The sequence below is a fragment of the Eucyclogobius newberryi genome, unplaced genomic scaffold (assembly GCF_026437365.1).
Source record: "Eucyclogobius newberryi isolate DKJ021-1_F unplaced genomic scaffold, fEucNew1.0.hap1 SCAF_2, whole genome shotgun sequence".
NCBI lineage: Eukaryota > Metazoa > Chordata > Actinopteri > Gobiiformes > Gobiidae > Eucyclogobius > Eucyclogobius newberryi.
The window spans coordinates 40,022,344-40,042,197 of NW_027315834.1; the positions used below are offsets into that span (position 1 = coordinate 40,022,344).

A 19,854-nucleotide genomic window follows, 5' to 3' on the forward strand; every position below is an offset into this window, starting at 1 on the left:
ATGTATTAACCCACAGTGTTGCTTTTGGGCAAACGTGACTTAAATATTGTTTGAAATAGTTTGTTTGAGGTGTTAATTTACCCTCTTTTTAAAAACGTGTCTCGAAACTGTAGTTCACATAAGACTTGAGGCTGTCTTCAGTTGAAGGAGCAATAGACTCATTAAATGACACTTTGATGATTATCAATAATTTCTTCACTGAGCAGTCTTCTATGGACAAGTGCGTGCATGGCCCCCGTGCATGGCCCCGTGCATGGCCCCCGTGCATGGCTCTCGTGCATGGGCCCCGTGCATGGGCCCCGTGCATGGCTCTCGTGCATGGGCCCCGTGCATGGCTCTCGTGCATGGGCCCCGTGCATGGGCCCCGTGCATGGCTCTCGTGCATGGGCCCCGTGCATGGCCCTCGTGCATGGGCCCCGTGCATGGGCCCCGTGCATGGCTCTCGTGCATGGGCCCCGTGCATGGGCCCCGTGCATGGCTCTCGTGCATGGGCCCCGTGCATGGCCCTCGTGCGTTACAGTGGCAACATTTGGTTACCTCTGCAGACCACGCCTCTTTGTGCACGTTCACAGGATGCTGGCCGCGCCCCCTCCGCAGCCATCAGCCTATAACAGCCCTGAGTTTCCGCCCATTCCTCCACAGTTGATTCTTTTGGACCGTATTGTCATGCAAATAGAAGACGCGTAAAACCTTCCCCAAAGCTGAGCGCAGAGCAGAAACCCACGGAACGCACGGAGGACACGCACGGCCCACGCCTCGGATTCTAGCGTTTCATCAGTGCGGAGCCGTCCATCTGTCATAGGTGAGCCTCAATCCTGTCACTGTCGCATGTGTCGGCATTTATCTGTGTGTAAAAGTGTGCGAGGCATGTGTGTGTGAAGGAATGTGGTGGTCAGGTCTGTTTAGCCTGTTCTAGTCTTGGAACAGCCTGGTCCATGTGGAATAATGTGTATTTTGTTTCATTAGACGCCACGTGAACATCGGCACCGGGGGCGCGAAGGGACCAGGTCAAAACTAAGGGAAGCGCGTGGACACGCGGAGTGGACTATCAGAGGTGTCTCATCCATCAGAAGTGTCTCATCCCTGCGCCAGACGACCTCCTGCTCCGCGGGGAATACAGTCAGAGGCTGGAGCGCTCTTTATGCCGACACGTCTCCGGATTCAAACGTATCTTTTGCACACTGCGTGTGTTTTCCTCGTGTCCTTTTTGGGATATACTACACAGTGATCTGTCCTGCTTGTAAGTGCCTTCTCGCGTGGCAGTGGTCCCTTGTGCGCCCTCGATAGGACCTGTTCCAGCTTTAGATCCACAGGATTATAGTCCCGTGTCGCGAGCTTCAGCCATGAGCCAGGCGGACGTTTCCACGGGCTCCGCGCCACAGCGCGTGTTCCAGGAGGCGGTGAAGAAGGGGAACACCAAGGAGCTGCATTCATTGCTTCAAAACATGACAAACTGCGAGTTCAACGTGAACTCGTTCGGGCCCGAGGGCCAGACGGCCCTGCATCAGTCCGTTATCGACGGCAACTTGGAGCTGGTCAAATTGCTTGTCAAATTCGGGGCGGACATCCGGCTGGCCAACAGGGAAGGATGGAGCGCGTTACACATAGCCGCGTTCGGGGGCCACCAGGACATTGTACTATACCTCATCACCAAGGCCAAGTACTCGTCCGGCGCCCGGTGATCTGCTGTCAGGTAATCAACCAGCGACATCAACAAGCAACAGCAGACCACTGCAGGCGGGAAACAGGAACTGTCTTTACTTCACAGTTGTGCCAAATGATCAGAGTAAACACACGGGTCCGCGCAGTTCCCTCTCTCCAAACCAAACGGGGACCTGCGCACTCCTGGGCCAGACGCACAGCCAGCCGCGCGTCACACGAGAAGCAGCGGGTTTGGTACTAAAGCTTTCCTCCTGAATGTCTCCCACAGGCCGCTGGCGTGCGAGTGGCCCAAGAGCCCCGCAGTCGTCCCAGTTTCTCTCTCCATCCTCAGTACAGTTAGTGTCTCTGTGGGGACGCGGGTCTGACCCGTGGCGCCTCGTGATTCAAACTTCAAACTAAATTATTTTGTGAAAGAAACACGCACTTGATGTCAAAGCTGTATGCTGGAATATCTGCACGGGGGGGGGACGACGACATGGAGACGGGGTCTGCTTATTTAAACAACTTTTTATTCCAACATGTGATCGCTTTCAGACTGTAATCATGAACATTTGACTGTGGTGAAGTACTGTACACAATAGCTTTACTTTGTGCATGTTTTAAAGAGACAATAGCCGACTGCTGGCGTCCCATCTTTTCAGGCCAGTGTCAGTGTGACCCTTTTATTTTGCCAATGGTCAATGTGTTACTAAAAAACCGCTGCTTTCGCTTTGTATCATTTGGAAATTCACTTTATAATCTCCTTTCAGTATTTTATTAACATCCTAGTCATCACTGTGAAAGCAGGCTGGGTTATTTTATTTATGAAGGTACATTGAGAAGATTTTTTGTAATATGTCATGGTTCATCTGTAAAAAGAGAATTTTGGGTGACTCAAGCTGCTGCAGACTTGTAGTATAACTGTCCCATGTAGAAACTCCATTTAAAGCGCCCCAATACCCACATATAGGCTATTTTGCTCATCCTCAACAAGTGGCTTTTCCTCTGTTCTTTTGGTTGCCAGCTACCTCGACTATATAGTGTTCCTCTCTTGTCTGTCATCTCTTGCTTTTTATGTAAGGAATCACACAATTGGGCTTTTTAAATGGATTTTCGGGAATTCTTCATCCGGGACAGTGTTTTAATACACTACAACCAAACATATTCTCAACATTTCAAAAGCATACACTGCCATTACCAATATGCTACCTGTCCTCCAAGATATTCTTTCAGTCAGACTAAAAGTGGAATTGTATCTTTGAAATGCAGGGAGTTTTATTGCACACAAAATGAAAAAAGATGGAGTCTTGCGACCCCCTGGTGTTGGCCTGGGGTGCCTGCAGGCCTTTTGAATAGTTAGACTACTGAGCAGGACCCTCATACTGTTGGACTATGAAGACAAAACAATAATTCAACTCATGACTGTGGCGGGACTTCACTTTGGAATCTGGTAAACTTGCCTGCTGCATTTGCCGAAAAGTCAAGACACCATAACATTTGTATCAATGCTGCTTGTATGTTTTTTTTTTTTATGTTATATTTTAAGCCTACTGCTCAAAATGGCCAACAGTTTTATAAAAGCTTCACAGTTGCACAGGTTCACCTCATGAGAAGTGAGTGGTTTGTTTTGTGAAATGAGTTCTGTGTGACTGAGTGTGTGAGTGTGGTGAAGCCCTGAACAGCTGTGGCTCTTGCAGTCATCCAGACTGACATTGTTTGAGAAACCTGGAGAAGAAACAAGTGAAGTGAGATCCACAATAAGGTCGAGATTGGTATCAAGCAACAAACATGAAATATGCATCACTTGTCTTAAACTTGATGTTTTTTTCTTTTTGTTTGAATATTGCACTGATGACTGTTGTTGAAAAGTTGGCTTTTATCTGTCAACATTTAAATTTTTTTCTGAATAGAAAAAACAAACACAACAAGATACTATTGTATGAATATATGCTCCAGGTGATGTTGTCCTAATGTCTGTGTTACTTTGTGGAAAAACATGGTGTTTTTTAACAAAGATGTGTGTATTGGGTGTATGTATATATACATATGGATATATATATCGCTGATGATGATATCTTTGGGCACTTTCTTTTTTGAAGTGCTGTCTTCCTATTATTGTTGAAAGGGGAATAATACATTTGATGGTAAGATCATTGATTAAAAATTGCACGGTTGTGTGGTTGTTTGGCTTTTCAGGGTCATAACATTTATGACGTATGAAGAAGCCTGCCACCGGATTGGTGTACATGAGTGAGATGACTTTTTCAAAATTTATTTTTATTTTTGAATGAGAAAAAGTGTGGAGTTTTATTTTTCTTGGGCCAAATTGTGTTTCTTGTCTTGCTTCATTTGAAGTGAGAGGAGATCACAACTTGATCCTCATTTTCTTTTTATTTGTTTTTATCCTTTTATTTTTGAACGTTTGTAACACTGTGATGATGACGTCATGTCATGTGGAGATGAGTGCTGTATTATTTTTGTACGTTTGTGTACAAGCCAGTAAAGAAATCATTAAACCCACCCGTCAGTCTACGCATGCTTTTTTCATGTCATGTATTTGATTAAATTCCCTCAATGTTTTTCAGAGCCTGGGTATATTTTACACTTGACGAGTGCAGCCTCTAGACTTTCAGGTGAACATTTACAGAAATAGTCTTCGTGCCTCTTTCTAAACAAATAGAAAGTTTTTCCTGGTGGTGCAACTGCCCTTTCCTCTCACCCCTCCCCCGGTGCATTTTTCATAGAATAAACTGGTTTGGGAAACACCCCCCTCTTTGCCTGTCTTCTTCCAAACTCGAGCCCAACCCAGATCCCCATTCTCTCCCTTTGTCATTCATCTGGCCTCATCCTTTCACTGCCGGGATAAAAGAGCGCAGTGCATTCTGGGTAGGCTTGGTTTAAAGAAGCCTCCCTCCCCTCCCTTGTGTGTGTTGCTGGTTTTATGTTACCCCCACAAAAAACTTTCCAACACTCTGCTCTTGTTCTCTCTTTGGAAGGATGAAGGCCCAGTCTTTGCACAACCCGGCTCTCCAGAAGTGTCTTTAGATCCAGCACATTTCAATGCTAGAATGGTTTTATTGGACACTTGCACTTGTAACACAACACTTATTGCTCCACATTTGAGATATCTAATTGCTTGATGTGACTAACAATGCATTATAGGTTATGTGATATTTATCCTGAAACATATTTTACGTTGCTATGTATTTCCTCTTCCATTTGGTTATTTTATTTCTGCTAAGTACGTACACATTTTATTGTAATAATCCTGCTGCTAATACTTATATATATATATATATATATATATATATATATATATATATATCTGGGATATATCTACGTGCTGATACCTTTGTTACTACTGGCACTCTGCTAGAACAACAAGGCTACTACAGCTAATACAGCAATTGTACAATCAATATTACAGGCCTGGCTACAATTACTATACTATATATGTAAACATAACAATGCAGGACCACCACTACTACTGCTACTACTTTGTTCTTTTGCTTTCGACTGTCCAAAGGTTTTATAGTAATAAAAAACTTGCCCCGTTGTCATAGCAATTAACAATTCATTAAAATAAAAACATTCTAATGAAATAAAACTACAATAATCATCGCCGTGGTAATCAGACTTCCAGTTCCTGCAGCCATGATCTGAATGTAAAACTTTACTCAAGATCTCAAACTAGGGAGGGCGCTTAATGTTGACTTTAGTCAATTTGACTTTTGTGTCTTTGTCTTTTATCTAATGTCCATGTTCAACCAAAAAGCAAAAGATCATATTACCCATGTTAAATGTTGTTGTATATCTTCAAATACTTATCAATGGTTGTGCCAATATGAATATTGACATGCAAACATCCTTTGACTCTGCATTGATTGAGGTCATCCAGAAGTCCAGCTCCGTCCTGGGCTGTCCTCTGAGATGAGGAGAAGGGAGGACAGAAGAGTCCTGGCTAAACTCACATCTATGTTGGCCCATGAGTGTCACTCCTGTAGGACGCTCTGTCAGGTCTGGAGTGACTGATCCACCGTAGCTGTGTGAACGAGAGGTTCTGCAGGTCTTTCCTTCTGCTCCTGTCAGACTGTACAATGAACCCTGCACCTTGCACATATTTATAGTAACCATGCACCATAAGTCACATAATGAGAAGCATCACTGGCACAATACACTGAAGTCGCCATACCATGAGTCTGTTCATCATGCTACACTGCGCATGTCCATAGACATATCAATTTAATGTACATATTATGGCTTTATTAGCCTCATATTTTATTACCTGCTGCACATTGTGTTAGATTTAAGTTTATTTAGATTTATGTTTATTTAGTTGAGTTATTTATGTCAATTTGTATGGTATGTTTCTATTCAGCTGGTCTTGAACTGTGTGTTGCAGCCCTTGAATTTTCCCATTGTGGGATGTTACAGTATCAAAGGGAATATTTATTTCCATATTTATAGGGCCTGTGTTACGCATACTTCAAAACTACAATTGTATGTCCATTTAAGTCCCAATTCGGAACTCATTAAAACTAATAAATATTTTGATATAATTATTTTTGTTAGTGGTGCTACAACTGAAAACTAATTCATTTACCCCCTTCCATAGCCAATGAGAGTTCACAGAGCTGACAATGTCTTGTGTGTGCGAGATGTTTTTCTTCTCTCTTAAGGCCTTTTTGCAGAAGCCCCCCAGTCTTGGCTCTACTCCCCTTAATTCCCAGCACCTGTTTTGCGAAAGCTGCCTATGTCCCTGTTTCCTGGAAGTACTGTGTTGCTACTGATATTGCATGAGTGTGGGAGGGTCGTGGGAACGCTGACACAACAATGCATCTTTCTACATGTTGCCTGTTCATGTTGCAACAGCGGCTGGGTGTAGTTGTAGTACAGGCCACAAACTGTTAAATTGTCATTGCCACCTGGACAATTCTACATTAGTGGGATGTATCAAAACTGTTATAATACAACTAGTTTTACTACAGCAACTGCTATTTCTGTCACAATGTACTTGCAGTATTGTGTCATAAAATAAAGACATGTCATCAAATGGGCCTATATGAATGTGTACCATATCATTATTAATGTTTTGTTAAGTTATATTAGTAACATTATTCACTTTCGTAACACTTAATAATAAAGTATGTCTACAAAGCATGTATAAATGTTCATTAATCATTGACAAAAATAAATAAAATAAAAAATAGCTCATCTTGAGTCATTCCCTCATCATGAACAAACAATTACCATTAATAATTAGACACATTCTAAATGTTTATTAATCCTTTACCAAGCACTAACTTACTATTACTATGATTATCTATTCATTTATTTATTTAGTACTGGTTAAAAGAAAAACAGAATTAATTGTAGCATGTATGACAATCTAAGAAGAAGAAGAAGAAGAAGAACAACAACAACAACAACAACAACAACAACAACAACTCAACAGTATACAATGTGCTTGGAAGTGGTAGAAGCCTATGGGAGTTCCATATCTTGGATCTGTGATACCAAATTGAAAACTGCTTGAACTTCTCTCATATAAAGGTATATGCAGCTTCATATCTAGTGGCATAATGGTGGAATAGATGATTATAAGTAAAATAATGCTTAATGTTGGAAGACAATCACAATCATGCCCTAAATACAGGTCAACAGAGTGTTTGTATCAAAGATCATTAGGAGCTTCAATTAAAAAAACAAATCAAAGGAGCACTGGGAGCATCAGGTTTGGAATATTGTTGCTAATTGTAAGAAAACACACTTTATTTAGATAAGTAGTGAAGGTATTTCAAACTGTACCGGTGATATAGTTTTAGTGAACATTTAGAGTGTACCAGATGCCTTATCTTGCTACTTGACATTTGAAAAGTTGTGAAACCTACATGCAATATCAAGAGGGTCACAGAAAGTATTACTTCCATCCGAGAAAGAGGAGAGATCATTTACAAAAGCTCTTTTTCTTTGAAGAAGTTGATTTATTGTTTTCCAAGTTCCCTTGATGTTATTTACAGATGTTATGGCCCCTGGCCTCCTTGTTTAGTGTCACACTGTTCCCTTCCCAACATGGCTGCTATGGGGGCGTGCCAGGTTCCTGTTTAGTCTTCCTGTTTCCTCTGGGGGACGCACCAATCCAGAGTGTCCACCTGCAGCCCCTCCCAGTATTTAAAGACACCTGTTCCAGCTGTTCAGGGCTCTGGCCTTCGTGGCCAGTATGTCATTATTCTGTGTGTCTCGTAGTCAGGGCTGTGAATGTAGATCCTGTCTGAGATTAGATGTTTATTCGTGTTGTGTGTTTCTTTATTAAGTTGTCACATCGATTCTGTTCATGGGCCTTTGTTTTGTTTGCCAGTGACTCGTGCATTTTACATACACTTAACTTGTAATTTTGTTTTCTGTCTTATTTATGTCTTTCTATTAATTTACCTTTTCATTCCTGTTTATTAAACATTACAACTTCATTTTACCGTTTTGTATGACCCTAACCCTACCCTAGCACAGCCGGGTTGTAACAACAGATTTATGAAAATAATCAAGTTTTTTTATTTGTCATCCTGAGAAGATAAGTGTATTTATGATTGTATTATTTATATATTACAAGATTTAAGGAAGAAGGTGTACATAAATGCCTCTTATACTCTCCGCTACCATAAATCAGCTTCTCCAATCTCAAGTTCAGTCACTTCCTAACACTACAATGCAATACACCAAAGTGGAAAATATCTGCTCCTCCCTCAGCTAGCACGCCCTGGTTTCTTTGACCACATGTGAACAAACACACTTTTTCCTCAGAGTTTGAAAGCATCACATCATGTGAAATGTATCTTCAGGAAGATAAAAGCACCTGAGCATTAGATCCTGTTCTCAGTCACTTTCGACAATATTCAACTAAATTAGTTCTTTTATCAGTTTTTAACCTTGGTTTGGCTTTTAGAAACACTTCTATAGAACTTTGATATGTATTTGTCAAATAATTATCATCATTACCTTTATTACAATAATCATTATCATCATCATTAATAATCACTGACAATAACAATAATTTACATGAGTTAAGGTTCGCGTAACTTACCCTAATGTCAATGTTGAGTGGTTTATTTTATTTTTTGTTAATGACTAGATAGTTATTATTTAACATTTAGAAAGGTTTTGTAGATTATATGAAGTATAGTTAATGGTTAGTTAATATTTGTTCATGATTGTAAATTATTATTAAACATTTATCCATCCATCCATTTTCTACCGCTTGTTCCCTTTCGGGGTCGCGGGTGACTGGAGCCTATCCCAGTGACTTCGGGCCTTAGGCGGGGTACACCCTGGACAGTGGCCAACTTGTCGCAGGGCCAACACAGAGACATAGACATTACAGACAGTTCACGCTCACATTCATTCACTAGGGCCAATTTAGAGTCACCAATTTTGCCTCACACATGCATGTCTTTGGACTGTGGGAGGAGCCGGAGAACCCGGAGAGAACCCACGGTAACACGGGGAGAACATGCAGACTCCACCCAGAGAGATCATGTGATGTTTGTCTGGTCCGGGAATCGAACCCACGATCTCATTATTAAACATTTATGATTTGTTTAATTGAATAATGAATGCTTTGTGGTTATGTCTTATTCTGAAGTGTTACCTTAACTTTGAGATGAACATTTCTAATGAGAGAACAGGTTGTGGAGGATGTTTTTGTTGAGTTGTGTTCTCATTGTTCACACGCTCACTTGGCTGCCCTCCCAGGGCTGCTGCGTGGCCCCTAATAGGTTCTTCATGTGCCTTGGCTCTCCTTGGTCATCTCAGTCTGGAGCTGGGCACCAAGCAACTCCAGGCAATTCACAAAGGAATTTTATTGAGAAGTCACAGACAGAGAATCCACAGTATCTGAGACAGTTGTCAACAAGATGATGTAGTCAAAGTTAAAAGATAACAAAATGCGTATAATGTCCCTGTTTCATCATCTGTCCATACAATGACTTTTGCTATGTATTTGATATTATTAAGGTATTAACAGAGGAGCCAAACACTATTTTGGATGGATCTTTTGGTAAATCAAATAACTACAAGACTTGAACAAATTTGATATCACAGTTAGATAGTCAGTTACTACTTTAACTTGTTGCTAAAAATAAATGGCTTTTGTCAACTGAAAACACCGACAGCATCCAGAGCATCGGTGACAGTTGCAGTGCAAAGAGGAACTTGGCCACAATCTTAAAGTTTTTTGTGTCTTTACTTCAATGCAAGTTCACACAAGACATAATAACATTATGACCAGTTCATCAGTATATGATATTTTCATACATTTACATTTGTGTGATTTTGTATTGTATATTATTTCATCAGCGAAAACTGTCGAACACACTCCCAAAATATTGCGAGTACACAAATGTTTTATCAATAATATTTGTAAAAAGCCATTCCTGCAACTTTGGCCCGGAGAGTGGCTACCTTGCAGAGCTAAAAAGGAGATAACAATTTTACATTTATTTAGCTATTTGAGAAAGGAATATTATTTATTTAATAACTTTCTTTCTTTATAACTTTACAATAACAAAAAGAACAGTCAAGTCACGGTCCATGCTGGAGTCCCTGTCACCGGGTGACAGTGAGCTTTAACTCTTGCTGATATTGCACTTTGGATTTGTCAGCCCCTGAAAACAAAAACATGTCTGTGGCTGCCCCCCTGTGGACCCCCTCCTCCCCCCGTCCGCCTATGTGCATGCAGGGGAGTAAAAGTGGGAGAGAGACAGGTGGTTGGGCCGGTCCTCTCCTTGCCCTATGCTCCTTTTTGAACTTTTTTTTCTCTTTCATTCTCCCAGTTCATTCGTTGCTGCTTTTCCATAGCTCTAGTGACAAGGCGCTCCATTCACGGGCTCATTCTTCCAGCGCCCCCCTCCCTCACCGCTCTTCCTTTTGTCTCACTTGCGGGGCCTGCTTTTGCTATTCACCAGCCAGACGGACCGCCATTGACTGGACCCCCCCACCAGCAATACCACCCCTAACCCCCCTCTACCCCATCACACACATATGCACGCAGCAACCTGGCCAGTCCCCACCCTGCACCGCTCTGTATTAGGCAGCTGCTATGCTAATGAGGAGGAAGGCATGGATGGAGCAGGCAGCCTATAGTTGCAGAGTGACCCCATGTCCATGCCAGAGCAGCAGCAGACCTCCTGTGACACAAAGGGACGGCCCCTCCCCCTGTGCTCCTCTGCTAGGGCCTTCTCTTTTCTCATTCAAATCCATTTTATACCCCAGTGGTAAAGGGAGCGGTAAGTGCAGTATGTAAAGTAACCCTACTCCTGCCCCGCGGGCGTACCCATTCAGAGGCCGACAGACAGACACAGAGCAGCCCTGTGTCCATTCTGGTTTGGGACCCATACCTTTACACACATGTGACACCTGTCCCAGAGAGGCACAGCAGAGGTTACTCTGTGGTGAGGACCTGGATTAACTCAATGTGTTCAGTCAAATCACATTAAACCGACGAGAGTTTGATTCTAGAGAAGCTCCAAACCAAAGTCCTCACCTTCTTCATTTGAATGATCTTCTTCATGATATTTCATACCAAGTCTTATAGTTATACATCACACTAATATCAAATTACTGTACCAAAGAACTTTTTTAAATTAAGGTTTTCCGACAACATCTGGTATTTTTCTTTAATGATGCACAGTAATATGGGGAAGAGACATTTACAGCTGTTGGAGCAACTTATGCATACTTCACATCATGACTTTCTTCTTGTATGTTTACACATTTTAACAGAGTGTGTTCAAAACTTTCCGACAATTGCATCAGAAATTGCTAATATGTTTTCAAATCACGGAGACCTTTACCGAATGAACTGTTTAGACGTGCCATTATCATTATGCCAACAATTGCAGATGCTTGTTTGGCTGAGGATTGTCTTGTGTTGCCATGTGTTGGTATGTTTGTGTTATGGAGAATGCATCCTTGCGTCTCCATGTGTTTTGGGGGAGGTGTTGTTGGCAGGAAGCTCTGTTCTGTTATTTAGCTGTGCTGTGCAGTGTGACCCTGTGCCCCATCAGGGTGGGACGTCCTATTTGACATCTGCCTGTTTGCAGGGGGAGAGGCTTCAGGATACGAGGGGTGGGGTGCCCATATGGACCTTCAGCCCCCCTGCTTTCATCAGCCCCACCCTGACACACAACATATCTCCTGCTGCCGCAAGTTTTTGTTTCACTCTCTGCCATTCCAGCACTACGGACAGGGTTACTTATCAAAGGAGCAAGATAACAAGATAACAGACTTTTTGTTGCCAAAGGAGACTAATATGTTTTATTTTTTAAACAATTGTCAATGCAGTCAATGATTGATACAGAACAAACAAAACCTTTTACAAAGCTTCACATTTATAATGACTTTTAACATGTCTGTTACAATATACAAACACTTTTGAAAATATTTGATAGTGCTTGGCGGTGGTGCAATGGTGGTTGTTCCCACCTCTGTGTTGTGGGTTCACTTCCCAGCCTCAACTGTTTCCTGAATGTTTCTACCCTGTCTCTCCCCATTTCACACAGCTGTTCTGTCCAAGGAAGCTTTAAAAACATTGCAAAGAGATAAAGAGGTGAGCAGCCACCCACAAGTGCATCAGACTATTGTGTACAAACAGTATTCATCATGCAGAACGTACACATCCTACTGATACTGTGGCCTTGCGCTGGGAGCGTTACGAGAATCTTTTGTTTCTTTTTTTAATCAAGGGCAATCATTCCAAACACAATACGAGATATTTTCAAAAACAAACACTTTCATATCAGCTGTCCTGTGTTATAATTAATTAAATAATATGTTTAATCATTTTATCCATCTTAAATGCCATATGGCTTGTATGTGAATGGACGTATCAAGCTGAGCGTCCATCTGTACGTTGTATCCATGTTGTGGAGCTGGTTCTGTGGATTAGGCTGGCACAATGCTCCAGTGTGCACAGCATATATAGGCTAACGAGCTGGAGCTCTTTAACTTACTCAGCGTAACACTGTGGCTGATATTGCTGAACTGAAAGGTCTGCTGCTTTTGTCTGTTCCTTTCTTCCACATAATACCACTATTAAGGCTTATTGTGAATTAGGTTGTTATCACATATTGTGGCACATCTGTGCAGCGATTTTGTTCTCTTTAAATTAGGTTTATATGAGATAGTGAATTAATTGTTTAGAGTGACAGATTTTCAGTTATTTCTGCAGAGGTATAGGATATACAGTAAAATCATAATATTATCAGCACATATTAGTAACGGTATGTGAGATTTGATCTCAAATTTGATAAACTTGACTTATATGTCCCCAGATTTGAGGTAAACATGTTCGAATCAAATGACTTTACTGGTAAAAATGGATTTGTTATGAATTGCATAAACATTGGATATGATGTCCACATGTTTATGTTGTAATTAGGTGTTTTGGTAAGACAATTCTAAAATCAGAAATCCCTTGAGTGTCTCATTTGGGTTGCTAGTTCCTACACCTATTAATCCAGTTGGTTTAAACCTCCCTAAACCCAGCTCCTGCAGACAGTCAGGACGCCTGTGAAACACTTGTATGTGACGTAATCTGCAGGTAAGGCACTGGCAACACAGGTTCAGTTGTGAGTTAAAAACAATTGAGTACTAACTGATGGCAAAAAACATGTTTGTGTGATCAGGTGATTTGATCAGAGTATGTCCTGTAGTTTGTGAGTGTGAAGATGTGATGAGATGATGAGGTGAGTTATCAGAGTATCACAGAGTTATCTCTGTGAGACCTCCAGCAGACCACACCGTACAGGAGCTGATGCCACCACAGAGTCATAGAAGGTCTTCAGGAGTGGCCCTGTCACTCCAAAAGACCTGAGTCTCCTCAGGAGGTAGAGCCGACTCTGGCTCTTCCTGTACAGTGCGTCTGTGTTATGAGTCCAGCCCAGTTTGTGGTTCAGATGAACACCCAGGTACTTGTATGAGTCCACTCTCTCAATGTTCCGTCCCTGGATGTTCACTGGTGAGGGGGCAGTGGAGTGGCGTCTGCGGAAGTCCACCATCATCTCCTTGGTCTTCCCCGCGTTGATGAGGAGGTGGTTCCGCTGACACCAGTCCACAAAGTCCTGCGCCAGTCCTCTGTACTCCGCATCATCGTCATCCGTGATGAGTCCGATGATGGCAGAGATGACAGTGCCCTGGGGCGCCCCCACACTGCAGGTCCCCCACACTGCAGGTCCCCCACACTGCAGGTCCCCCACACTGCAGGTCCCCCACACTGCAGGTCCGAGTGTCAGACACACAGTCCTGGGCTCTCACAAACTGGGGTCAGTCTGTGAGGTAGTCCAGGATCCACTCTGCAGGTCGTACTCCACACCAGCCGCCTCCAGCTTGTCCCTCAGGAGCAGCAGCTGATGGTGTTGAAGGCACTGGAGAGATCGAAGAACAGGATCCTCACAGAGCTGCCAGGCTTTTCCAGGTGAGAGAGAGAGAGGTGCAGCAGGGGGATGACTGCGTCCTCCACTCCGATGCCAGGCCGATATGCAAACTGCAACGGGTTCATGGCTGAGCTCACGGTGGAGCGGAGGTGGTCCAGGACCAGCTCCAGTGTCTTCATCAGGTGGGACGTGAGAGCCACCGGCCTGAAGCTGTTGAGGTCTTTGACGTGCAGTGTCTTGGGCACAGGTACCAGACAGGAGGTCTTCCAGACCTGTGGTACCACCCTCAGCTTCAGGCTCATGTTGAAGACATGCTCCATAACTCCACACAGTTCATCTGCGCAGGACTTAAGGAGCCTGGGGCTGATGCCGTCAGGTCCTGCTGTCTTACTTGATGAGATGAGGTGAGTTATCAGAGTACCTCCTGTAGTTTGTGAGTGTGTATTAGATGTGATGAGGTGAGTTATCAGAGTACCTCCTGTAGTTTGTGAGTGTGTATTAGATGTGATGAGGTGAGTTATCAGAGTACCTCCTGTAGTTTGTGAGTGTGTATTAGATGTGATGAGGTGAGTTATCAGAGTATGTCCTGCTGCTTGTGCATGTATGGACGTGTGTGGATGTGTGTCAGGGAGCATGGAAAATAAAGGTCTGGTTGTACACAGAGAAACTATGGGGTTTGAAGTGAGATGGGAGATGCTTTTCTGTTTGGCTGAGCACACTCAATGGTCCCATTGAGGCTGCCCCTCAGCAGTCATTGTCCCGCAGCACTAGCCCTGCACACACAGCTGTAAGAGCACACAGAGCCTGGAGCACACTGGGCCTGAATGAGAATCTGAGCTGTTGGGGTGAAGTGAGGAAGAAGAGGCGATCAGCAAAATAAAACAAGCTCAGGGTTCCACAGGCAGCAGTCACCAATGCCCAAGAAATTGGAATTTAAAACAAGGCCAAGCTTGATTAACTTTGTAAGATGAAGGCTTTACTCATCTCAGGAGTTTAAAGTCCACGCGCAACACAATCAACTCAGATCTTTTGATATGTATTGGAAGGTTTGGAAATGTCAAAATGCCACAAGTATTTTGCTACATGCTCTACTGGACTCTCCAACTTGGAGGAAAGTGTTGGGCTTCATTGTGATCTACCCTATAATCTTATGCCTGTTTTTATTTTATTGTGTGTGTGGTGTATGGAAACAGAATCCAATCCAACTGCAAACCAAGTCTATCTATGGGCATGAGTAAAGTTACCTGAACATGAACCTACCCAAGTAAGTACAGTATATCTACCAACATGTGTTCAGGGTGATAAGTACTGGACTGGTGACATGCAAAGGGTCACTAGTAGGAACAAAGTAGTGACAGAGCAAGGAGATAATATTATATATATATATATATATATATATATATATATATATATATATATACAGAGAGAGAGAGAGAGAGAGATAGAGAGATCTCTACTTCTAAATCTATCAATCAATCCATCTATCCATCCATCTATCTATATACACACATGTGAAGCTAGTTGTATCAGAGTTGTATTGCTTGTGTTACAGTGGATTATATGTGGCACAACATGTTTGCTTTCTACAGAAGAATGATCGGTTACAATGGGCCACTTTATTCCTTTCTCAGGTCAGGAAACACATGTTGTGAGCATCTCTAAGTTGCCCTAAGTTAGACCTCTGGTCCTGTGGTTAAACAGCTCCCTGGGAGACAGCGCTCTGTATTGAAGACACAAAGGCTTCTGTGCTACAAGGAGCTGACACTTGCTGGGGGTCAATGATGGCTGGTCACTGGAGTGAGCCCATAGGCCATTGATCTGACCCTGGCTTCTGCCACCTGGGGAAAGGAATGTGCCCTCTCCTTTCAGAGAGTCTGTCTATGAGTGTCAGAGAGTGGCTGTATGTGTGTTGTGTGTCACAGAGAGGTCAATGAGAGCTGTACGCCTGCCACACACTCTGCAGTGCTCCATTATGTCCTTATTTAGAGACCCACATGTGTGTGCTTTAAAGACAAACAAATAGCAAAAGTTTGATTTAACCATCAACACAATTTTGCACATTATCACAAGTTGTAGATGACACAGTGAATTGAGCCAAAGAAGCAGAGGGAGACACAGGACACTGCAGAGCTCAGCACCTTTTACAACTACGTGAGGGGAATACATAGACTACACTCACCACAAAGGGAAGAATGGAGCTGCATTCATAGCACTCACACGCTGTTTTTTGGAGTCTTTCCCCTATCAACTAAAAGATAAAGTTTATTGGGAAATGAGTTGTGGGCATATAAACACATACTGTATAAGTAAAAGGAAAAAATGCTGAAGTACTTAGTCTCTCCACCTGATTCAGTTTAGTTAAATAAAAACGTCACAATTCAAAGATCCTTTACAGTTCTTAAAATCATTGAATAGGTTCAAGTTTTTATTGTTCATTTAAAAGAGTCACTGATGTTGGGAGAAATATGTGCTTGAAACAATTAGTTTTGTGTCTTGATTGCCCTGAAGCTCCGTCCTGACAGCATCATCTCATAGTCCCTGTGCAGAGCGCGCTGCAAGTCGTTGTCCAGAGTTTCAGATGATCTGTCTCACGGCCATCTTTATTATTGTCTGAACTTTTGATTTGTATATACAGATATATATAGCTATAGGTAGATAGACATAGAACATCTTTTTTATCTTAGAGTCAGTGAAAACAGTCCGATGACACAGCTGGGTTTACGGGAGGAGGGGGATAATGGTGGGAGCTGCCAGTTGGTCGGCCGTGTAATCAGAGTTGAACTTGGAGAAGGAAAGAAAGTGATGTCCAACACAACAGGGAGAGGGAGGGGGTGATGGGACAATAGTGGCAGAAGCAGCAGCAGCTGACCAGAGAATCCCTTCTTCTTTTGTCATCTCATACAATGACGTCCCAACCACACACTCTGTTTCCTTTCCTCGAGCATGAAAGCAGGAAAATCCAAAACGTTCGATACCTTGTCCTAACCTTGAATTAAAAGATGCATAATAGAGATTATGTCGTTCTATATTACGTTACATTCTATATATTACACCCTATTTCTAGTCCACAACAAAGTACAGTCCCACAGAGACCAATGAGTCCAACAAATGTAGCCTTATTTCATCTGTTGTGGTCAGGACTCTAAAAAGTGTGGAAACTGGTTTATTGCTGCTTCATTCTGAGCGAGTTGGAGTGGGCTCTTATCTGACTGGGGGGAACTGAGTGGAGCTGTGTTTACCACGGCCTTTCTCTTGGAAAGGTATTGGAAAGTGTTGTGCTCCAGCAGCTCAGTTATGGCTTCCTCTGTGTCTTCATGGGAACATGCTCCCAGCGCTTCTCTGTCTGAGGCTGGACCCAGCAGCACCAGGTGATATGGCCCAGTGCGGAAGGTCACCACTGTGATGTCACTTCTCCTTCCTCTCCGGATATTCCCAGCATTCTCCTGCCAGCCGCCGGGAACTCTGGGAACTAAAAGCAGGAAGCCTGGCTCCTTAGCAAACGAGAAAGAACATGCATGTCTATTTACTGATTTTTACACTGCTTTGTGAGTCATATTTCTTCTGCCCAGAAACAATTGTTTGAGAAGATGAGAATTTACTCAAACTAACTTGCTCTTTTGAACTCATCTTTAAATGTAATTTCCTCATGTGTGCTTTAACTTCATGGGCAGGGCAGAGTAATCCTGAGCAATAGTGCCCCCTTCTGGCTCCATGTGCTTCTCCCTTTTACACAATTACATACTTTTTAAACTATTTTATGACATTTTACTTCTTAGAGTAGATTTTGGACTCCAAACATTTACTCCTATTTGAGTCATATTTAGTTTGAAGAAATAATACTCTTATTTGAGTAAAAGTATTGGTTCCTGCCAAAAGATGATGTAACGAACACACAATATTTAATTATTTTAACTTTCTTGCACTGTTCCTTATGATATTATTTCTTTATGTTTTTGTTGTTTTTCCTTCATAATACCAGATTTTGTGCAGCTTTTTATACACACCCTGACCGTTACAGACCCCTATTTTATACATGGAATTAAAACAAGGTATCGATGTGCACCATGTGAGGGATCTTGATGAAGAATATTACGTGTTCATAATTAATAATAATCATGTACAGCTTAAAATGTCATCAATGTCATTTCCTCTCAATTATATGTGACAGTCACTCCAAAGGCTGTTTTCTAAAAGCATTTTTCTCCTGTAAAGACAAACATTAGCCCTTAAAGTAGCACCTACTCACACTGTTTTGTTTTTACGCAAATTTTCAGTGACATTTAGCTTATTCATTTATTATCATTTTAAATCTAATAGACATTGCACCATGGTAACATCCGGGAAAAGGAACATAAGAAACTAGAGCTGGAGAAGACCTGGAGCCTGAAGGTATTGGTGGTGCCCGTAGTGACCGGAGCACTTGGGGCAGTGACCCCCAAACTGGAGGAATGACTTGAGTAGATCCAGGAAAAACATCAGACATCTCGGTCGGGATTGAGATCTGGTGACTGCACTGGCCACTCCATCATAGATAGAATACCAGCTGCCTGCTTCTTCTCTAAATCGTTCTTGCACAATTTGGAGGTGTGCTTTGGGTCATTGTCCTGCTGTAGGGGGACATTTTTGCGGCTTGATGAAGCTGCCAGTTGAGGACCTGTGAGGCGTCTATTTCTCAAACTACAGACTCTAATGTTCTTCTTGCTCAGTTGTGCAGCGGGGCCTCCCACACGCCTGTTCGTGCTGTTCTCTGAAGGGAATAGTACACACTGTTGTAGACAATCTTCAGTTTCTTTGCAATTTCTCACATGGAATAGCCTTCATTTCTAAGAACAAGCTTAGACAGTCGAGTTTTACATAAAAGTTCTCTTTTTCTTGTCATTTTGAGCTTTTAATCGACCCCACAAATGTGACACTCCAGATACTCAACCTGCTCAAAGGACGGTCAGTTTTTTTAGCTTCTCTAACCAGCTAAACTGTTCTCAGCTATGCTAACATGGTTACACAAGGGTTTTCTAATCATCCATTAGCCTTCTGACGCAATGAGCAAACACATTTTACCGTTAGAACAGTGGAGTGACAGTTGCTGGAAAGGGGCTTCTGTACACATATGTAGACCACCTATTGCACCAAAAAACAGACATTTGAGCCTAGAATAGTCATTTACCACATTAACAATGTATAAAGTGTATTTCTGAGATTGAAGATATCTTCAATAAAAAAAGTGCTTCTCTTTAAAAAATATGGACATTTCTAAGTGACCCCAAAACCTTTGAATGATGGTGTATGTATGTGGTGTTTTATATTATCATTCCATGTATGAACAATTTTTTCCTTTCTTTTAGTTGTAATCCAGTGCCTGGATACAGCTTGTTTTTCTAACTTGTATCCTTGTTTTCACGAGCACCCTCTACCGTTGTCATTGATTGGAACACAAACAGCAAACAGCCACATCCTTGTTAAAGATTGTGGATTAAACCAACAGAAGGTTAGAGAAGTTAAACAGACAAAAGCTGATTAAACAATGTTTCTATAAATATACATTTTGGCCATTTCTACACATGAAATGCCTAATTTTCAAATTTTGACCTGGGAGATATTTAAATGTGTGTCATTTTGGCCATACTAACACACTCACTCAATTTCCAGTGTCTGTATATGAAATGTATGATGTTGAATGTGTGTTGGCGAATTAGAAATGCAAAACTTAAATAAGGCTTAAGAAAATACCTGCCAAGTCATATTTGCATAACCTAATGTTTTGGATCACATTTTATTTGACTCTAAAGTT

The 19,854-nt window shown here is 42.2% G+C and overlaps 1 protein-coding gene across 2 annotated transcripts; it reads left to right on the plus strand.

Moving 5' to 3' along the window:
• Positions 1 to 622: 622 nt before the first annotated feature.
• nrarpa (NOTCH regulated ankyrin repeat protein a) lies at positions 623 to 4,161 on the plus strand. Of its 2 annotated transcripts, none has more exons than XM_072455307.1 (2): positions 623 to 795; positions 967 to 4,161. In XM_072455307.1, exon 2 carries the CDS (start codon positions 1,344 to 1,346, stop codon positions 1,680 to 1,682), a length of 339 nt encoding a protein of 112 aa, XP_072311408.1. In that variant the 5' UTR covers positions 623 to 795; positions 967 to 1,343; the 3' UTR covers positions 1,683 to 4,161. The 2 variants fall into 2 exon arrangements, with proteins under 2 accessions (XP_072311408.1, XP_072311407.1); XM_072455306.1 differs by having other exon boundaries at positions 635 to 802.
• The last annotated feature ends 15,693 nt before the right edge of the window (positions 4,162 to 19,854 follow it).

Bases quoted from the DNA above. Each gene is read 5' to 3' on its own strand.
- nrarpa (XM_072455307.1), top strand. From the start codon at position 1,344: ATGAGCCAGGCGGACGTTTCCACGGGCTCCGCGCCACAGCGCGTGTTC.